The sequence below is a fragment of the Cynara cardunculus genome, unplaced genomic scaffold (assembly GCF_001531365.2).
Source record: "Cynara cardunculus var. scolymus isolate 2C unplaced genomic scaffold, CcrdV1 Un_Scaffold_3747, whole genome shotgun sequence".
Lineage (NCBI taxonomy): Eukaryota > Viridiplantae > Streptophyta > Magnoliopsida > Asterales > Asteraceae > Cynara > Cynara cardunculus.
Window position 1 is genome coordinate 16,022 of NW_020201600.1, and position 7,939 is coordinate 23,960.

A 7,939-nucleotide genomic window follows, 5' to 3' on the forward strand; every position below is an offset into this window, starting at 1 on the left:
AGACGAGATAAGATTCAACCCAAAATAAGCATGGATCTCCCCTGGGGGAAGATCCGGTGAGATAGGGGGTGATCCCATATATCGAGGCAAATAGTGTTTGGTTTTTTAAAGTAGATACATGTGGACCCCACAAATTAGTTTTATATTATTTTTTTGTACTTTTCGTACTATTTGGTCAATTTTGAAGAGAATCACCCCCTATAGTCAAACCATGCCCCCAGGGGCGATCCATATATTTATTTTGGCAATTTTGGTAAAAATAATTATTTCGTTAATACATCAAGTATATTCTGGTTGTTTTGGTGATTTTTCATATAATTGGTGCTATAAAATGGTTCTTTAATTGATTGGTAAAATGACTAAGTTGTCCCTTAGTTAACGAATTTCTTTAACGTTGTTCAAGCAAGAGACTTATATCGTAACAAAATGTAAACCATGGGGATGTTGAATGTATTTATTTTGAAAGAAGGACGATATCTAAATTTTGAGCAAAGCAAAGGGACCAACGATGCAATTTACTTTTTTTTCCTTCTAAAATTTCAACTTTTAATTTTTGGTTTTGGAAAACTGCTCTTAATCTAAATCCATTAATAAAAAAATAAGAGTAGATTACCAATTTAGTCTATGTTGTTTGCCAAAAATAACACTTTTGTCCCCTATAAAATTGACAATTACAAGATAATCACCATAGTTTGTAAAAACGTTCAAATTTGATATCTTTTTTAACGACCATTAAAAAAATCATTAAATAAAAAGCATTTTTGTTCTTTTATTGATTAAATGAACCAAATTTAAATACTTTTACAAACTACGATAATCATCTTATAGTTTCAAAACTATAATACAAAAATAGTTATTTCTCACAGAACCATAAGGACCAAATTTGCAGTTTACTCAAAAAGTAAAATAAAAACAAACGGAGAGCCCTGGGTCTGTAATATCCTACGAATGCGATTGGTCCTCGATTATATATTACTAAAAGGCTACTCTACTTCCCTTTATTTGTACTGCCAAGTCCACCACCACCACGACGCTCTCTGCTTTCTCTTTCTTCCTACGGTCTGAACTCCTGTTACCAGATCAATCAACCCTTTCCTAGGTTTTCCTTCTGTATTTTCTATGCTGATCTGAGCTCTCAATTCTACCCAACAAGCACACAATATCACGCACACACCTCGAGCTAAGCGAGCCGTCAAAACCCTCGAAGTTGCAAAAAGTATTCCATCTCTAATTTGTCTTCAGATTATCTCACGAATTAGCTGAAGATTGCTGCCATTTGAGCACAAGTTCTCTCCGTTGGTTCTAACAATCAGGGACATTAATTGGTTTTCAATCATTTCTGCTAGTTGGGTGTTTTTTTCAGGTCAATGCACTGCGTGGGTTATACGAGAGATTGCGATTAAATTGATGAGTGAGGGTAGGAGATTTCGTGCAATTAAGAAGAAAAATGAGGTTGATTGTTACGGTAGAGGCTGGTACGTAGGCCTGGATTGCGTGGTTTTTTGATTTTGTTATTGCAGAATTTGAGGATGACTTCAGATGTTAGTAGGGCGGGTGGGCAAGTTGAAAGGGACATTGAGCAGGTAAGTCAATTATTACATTCTCTGAGCTTCCGGATATTATGGTCGGGTTATCGTGTTTAATTAATCAAATGCATTTAATGTGATCTCAAGTCGATTTTTACTTACCTGTAAGAATGATTAGTTATGTTTTGACTTTTGAGGTGTAGTTATGGTGCAGTGAGGCGTGGCCTTAAATTTGTGTTTGTGCTATTATAGAATGGACAATTTATAAGCATCCTATAACTGTGTTTAGCTTTCTGAGATTTTCTAGCCAACTTGAACCATTGTTAATCACCCTAGGATGATTTGACTATGTTTCGAATTCAAGGATAATGCAAAGAAGTTGGAACATGATGTATGCCCTTGTGCTGCTTAATGATGGACTTTATGTTTCTTTCATTTTTCTATGCTTTCTGACAAATCGGTATATGATGCTGGTGGGTGTAACAATCAGTTGAAGAAGTAAGCAGCATTTTAAAATAATATATGCTACTGTTAGTTTCTCTCTTTTATCTTTCTCTCTATTGTTTATGTCTTGTCTCAGCTGACTACACAGCTGTGTTATATAGAACGGTAGCTTCTTGCCTTTTCTATCATTGCATACAGCATTTTCTCCAGTATGCCGTTAAGGCATGAAGGATGTTGTTCACTTGCATTAACAACACTTGAATTTCTTGTAAAGATACATGCCATAAGAATGATTTTGTTTCCGTTAGGCTGTGGATAAATAAGCAAGGAGTTGTGAGTGAGTGTTAGATTTACATCTTCATGGATCCTATCTCTTTATATTTGAGGTTCATACCATATTCAACAAATGATATTATGTGACCCTATCCAAGTGTTGACTACAGGTGTTATGAGGCTTATATCAATTCTTTCTGATGCAAGCTTTGCTGTCTATTTGCTTATGTAGTTGAGTGATCAATTGACTTCCTTTTCCTACATTCAAGAATATCTAAAATATTATAATTTGGCAATGCAGAAGGCGTAAATTTTAAACAGAATTTAAAATGACAAAATGAACAATTTATATGAGCAGAAAATATATATGTGAGATGCCTTTAAGTGATGTACAATAATGTATTATTATACATAGGCGCGTAAGTACACTACCAAACAATCCATCCGAAGAAATGACTAGTAGTTCAATCACAGCCGAACTTATCTATTGCTGCAGTGACCACCGTGAAAGGAGATCGGCGGAGACGACCACCTTGAGAGATCGATTGGCATGGAAGAAGCCCACTATGAGAGGAGATCGGTGTGGGAAGATTTGCATGGGAGGAGATGGCTGGGAGGGAGAGACCGATTGAAGGGGAAATGTGGAACAATGAGGGATCTGAACAATTTGGCAAAGCCCTAGATAAAGAATTATCAAGAGGGTATTGGCATCATTAAGAGGTTCAATCTTTTTGCCAAACAACACTACCTCTGCGCGATTCAAGGGCTGCCTCTTAATGGTACCATTAAGATGCAAACACACCCCCTTAATGAAACTCATGTATCCACCTCCCATCTACATGACCACAAACAATATTTTATCTTTTAGAGAAAGTGTTTTCCTTATGCCCGTCTTTATCCAAATTTAACTAAAAATTGCATTTCTAAGCCAACAATCAACCATCAACTGTAGGAATTCAAAATCACAACCTTTAATCTTTTTTCCACTGCAGAAGCACCAAATGAATCTTAACACTAAACCACAAGGGTGGTGCCTGATTGGTTTGAGCTTGGCTCCAAAGGTCAAAAGTACCAGGAGGTCCTAGGTTCAAATCCAAGGAGGAATAAAAATCCGCTTGTGGTCACGGAGGTTCAAATGCGGTGACTCCGGGCTATCTGCAAAGCAAGTGGTCGCCCTAGGATTAGTCGGCTCGCATTGCGGGTTGGATATCCAGGTTAATAAAAAAAATGAATTTCAACACTGTTTGATAAGAGGCAACATTTATGTAATGCACGTGCAAACATAAAAATAGTAATCATTGTTCAAGGTATATGTGTATATAAAGTTATATGGGAGTCTGTAACCACCACATCTGTAGCCATCCAATTTTGATCCATCACCCTCATAACACTGCATGCTGTCAAGCTTGACCCGCCATGAAATCACCATTTTGCTCTTTATTTAGTTTCTTTTTCCCTTTAATAGTGTGGGAGGCTTATAAACCCATATAGGATTTTCTACACATGCCTAATGTACCCCCATACAAATATATTGTTGTATGTGAGAAAAATGTTGGAGCGATTGAGAATATAGGTTTATGCTAGTGTATTTGGGAGTCCATATTTATTTTTTGTTGGATGTGAGAGTGCAAGGCATTGAGTGAAACACAAAGACTGGAAATGGAGAAAACTTAAACCTTTGCAAGGCTAATAGGCCCATGTTATTTTTTTTTAAAAATCTGTTCATACGTGAGGTAGTTATGCTTGCATATAGTTTAGGAGTGAAATAGTCACGCAACCGGTCTATTTTTATGCAGGATTATGTATACTGCATGTTAAAATAATGTCAAATACACGAACTATGATGCGTAACAGTAAATACAGAGAGGCTCTACACGTATGCAAGGTTATAAATGACATGAGACGTGGCGTGGGGTGAGGTCAAGCCTCAAGACTTACGAGTTACGGCGAGGCCACGATGTTTTTCAAGGCGTGCCCTGAGGCGACATATACGAACATCCTTGTATGTGTTAGTGTTTTAAGTAGTACTTTAGAACAAATTAAATTCATATAAAGTAATGAAACTAAAAAAGAAAGAAGAACTATTGATACGAGATATATAGATCTTACATAAAATGATATCAAGAGTGCAAAATCGGGATTAAATCTCTTGAATCTCTACTCACTACTTTTTTCAATTTTCAAAGAATTTGTGTTCGACTTTTTGTGTATGGGAATGTGGGCAAGTATTTACCTATTTAAGGTTTTTGTTTTTAAGTTTCTTTTTATGTTCATTTAAGTCCTAGGTCTCGTACATAATTATTATTTATCGCTCAAATTATATATTGAAGTAACCCCACACCTTACTAAGTAAGGCGCCGTGACGTGCCATAACGTGTTACAGTGCAAGCCAAGCGTTATAATGGAGCCATGGGGGTTAACGTGGCAGCGAACCCAAGCCTTGACGCCATAACGCGCCATAACGAGGTTATAACGAGTTATTTAGAACCATGCACGTATGTATGTGTACAGAGTCAGGTTCATACGAGAACAATAACAAAATAAGAGAACAACAAAACGGTCGAATCACATGTGATTTTACACTAAAAGTACATATAAAATCACATGTGATTCAAGCGACTTTGACCGCGACCACACCCTTTTGTTGACCGTTAATGTAAAATCACATGTGATTTTGCACGTGATTTGGCCGTTTTCATATTTTCTTATTTAGTTATTGTTCTCATTTGAACCTCCATGTGTATATACATATATATATATATATATATATAGCGAGAGAGAGAGAGAGAAATTGTAGTCATGCCTTTCATGGCGCTCGACCATCAATTAATTTTTTTAGTATTCATTCTGCCCATAGCGTCTGACTTCCCTTTAGTGGTTCTCCCAAATTTGAGATCCGATATATTAACCTATTTCTTTTTCATGTCTTCAAAGTTACAATGGTATTAATGAGCTTCATCTGAAATGTGGGTACAATGGTTGCTAAAAGGTAATACACTGTAGTATACAATATTATGCTTCAGTAAAAGACGGGCATACCAAATTCAGAGCAATGTTCAATGAGGGGTTTACATTTTCGTGTAGAATTAATTTGAAACTACAGTCAATCATTAATGATGGGCCTACCTTTCCCTTAATGTGCTTTCTGAAGTATGAGATTTCTATTGCTATCTACTATTCCTTAGGTGCATGTATTCTTCTTGTAATATTAACAAGTGACATTAGCTATGAATGAGGGAGTACAAATTTATAAATCATTTTTGATTCATGAGATGCCGTTTTCTCACGGTATAAACTATCATAAAGCTGGTAGATAAGCATTTCTAGCTCTTACAATATAGAATAAGCTTGTGTAAGTTAATTATAAACATTTCTACTCAAACAATTATACCTGAAATAAACTTGGAAGTAGATAAATATTTTAATTTATTGTCATGGTGGCGTTTTGTACTCAACCAAGCTTCATCAATTATGCGATGTTGTAGCCAACTTAATAATATCTCCTTAAAGAGCATAGTATTGTTGTGATGACATGATTTGCTACTTAAGCTTATGTTCAAGATCAATGACTATTTCAAATAACCAGATAAGGTAAATGAAGAAGATTAGCCACGCAAATATAGTTCAAACTTGAATTCAAATGAAATAATAAAAATAACCCACAAATTGGACAGAACTGCCATACTACTATTCTGTTACCATGGATGTCGTTCCTGTGACACAAGTAATAGTTTCTATATGTGTGTGTGTGTGTGAGTATATTTGGTCATTGCTTAACCAAATATGATTCACCATCAACTTGCATGGATAATCTGGGATGTGAGTTCATGAAACGGTCATAAAAAGTTGAATTAACACCTTATTTTGTAGTCTTTTCTCTTTGAATTCAAAGGATGTATTGACTTATGCACTAATTATTTTCTAGACTGATCAATCATATTATTCAACCTGCCATTCCTTCTGCATGGAGTATTAAATCTCAAAGCTTGTATATGAAATACTATGGCATCATCATTACATATGTTAAACTGTCGGTGTTGAATTGATGACTAGAAATAGTATATTAAATTAACTTCCTGCTGACATATAATGTGATTGGAACTGTTTTAAACGACCTAATATTCTCAGAAATGTGTAACTACTACAAGAAGATCGAAATATATATGATGTTATACTTGTCAGGTTGAATATTGACGTCCGGTAATGATTGATAAAATCAACTTTTTTCATTTGTAAATTCTGCTAGTAACTGCTATCAGTTCCCTAACAAGTAGTGATACTTCTGTCTAAGCTATATGGTTTTTTACATTCTGATGGATGTTTAGATGCATGTTTTATGATCGCTATTTGTAGCAGAAAATGTGGTGAATTCTGTTTTAACTTAGCTTCGAGTGATATTTATCACAGGCCATTACCGCTCTTAAGAAAGGGGCTTATCTTCTCAAGTATGGAAGAAGGGGGAAGCCTAAGTTTTGTCCCTTCAGGCTGGCTAATGTAAGTTTGACTTTTACCTTTTTATGATCAAGTACCTCCAAGAGGTTTTCTTATATTTAGTATTTTTATTATATTTCCAATTTAATATATTTTATTTTTGTCATGACATCTACTCGATCTTTATCCTATGTTTTTCCTAGTATGACCCTATTTCTACCTTAACTACTGTATCAAGGTTTCCGTAATCAAAATTGCTGTTTTGATGCATGCTACTTAGTATTTCCTTGATGAATTTAGCATAAAAGTCACGTAAGTATTTCCGTAATCTTTCTGCATCTGCCACTTTTATAGAGAAAGAATAGATGCATTTGAATCACTATGCTTCCTTTTCATCATCTTTTAAACAAATTGGACAGTGTGTGGTCTTAAATGATAAGTAATATCAATCTCTTTGTGACTGGGGTAATCAATGGTTCACTATTCGATTGATGCTGATTTTTCTCTGCTATTTCAGGATGAGTCCATTCTCATATGGTTTTCTGGGAAAGAAGAAAAACACCTTAAACTAAGTGATGTCACCAGAATTGTATCAGGGCAGCAAACTGTAAGTAATTTGCTTTGCCGATTTTATTTTGCGCAAGAGCAATTATGGTCATTTGAGGGGAAACAACAAGAACTCTTCATTTCAAGAAGGAAAAATTGGCATCAAAACTATTTATCGAATACGAGAAACTAAGACCCTTGAGTGACTTAAAAATAAAATTTTAATTATATTAGTAGCTATTTGGATATTTAGCTTTTTATACTAAATTGTGAAATAGTAAACAATGTATGTTGTAGGCAAACAATATATATACACTCTTATTATCTGAACCACAGAATGAGTTAAAGTATGGATTCATGGGTTTGGATATCAGTAAATAACAATTGATGCATAAATGGTTCCTATTGAAACTATAACCGGACCAAAAGGACTTGTGTGTTCTCTGGTTAACCCTTGTATGTTGTAAGGTTATGTTGGCAAACTAACTGATAAGCTAGCTGATGATTAATCACGTTTGCATAACAAGCTAGTTGGAAAATGTAAAATGACCAAAAAGGACATGTAAAAAATTAGTCACTTTTAACATTTGATAATATATATAAACAAATAACTAATGATACAGTATGTTAATTAATTCAAACCAGATGGTAAAGAAAATTAAATAATATAATATGTTAACTAATAGAATTTTAATTTGATTATTATTATATATAATATT

At 34.7% G+C, this 7,939-nt stretch overlaps 1 protein-coding gene across 5 annotated transcripts in view; it reads left to right on the forward strand.

Moving 5' to 3' along the window:
- Positions 1–1,043: 1,043 nt before the first annotated feature.
- Positions 1,044–7,939, forward strand: part of LOC112503764 (PH, RCC1 and FYVE domains-containing protein 1-like) — a 17,303-nt gene continuing 10,407 nt past the window's right edge. For 3 of the 5 annotated variants that reach the window (XR_003068077.1, XM_025107767.1, XM_025107768.1), the window contains exons 1-3: positions 1,044–1,583; positions 6,651–6,737; positions 7,192–7,281. Coding sequence is in view for 4 of the 5 variants with exons in the window: in XM_025107767.1 (XP_024963535.1) it covers positions 1,530–1,583; positions 6,651–6,737; positions 7,192–7,281 (231 nt within the window). In the remaining variant the exon portion in view is untranslated. Of the gene's footprint in view, positions 1,584–2,744; positions 3,023–4,039; positions 4,246–6,650; positions 6,738–7,191; positions 7,282–7,939 lie in introns of those variants that run through there. The other 2 variants (XM_025107765.1, XM_025107766.1) reach the window with 2 other exon arrangements.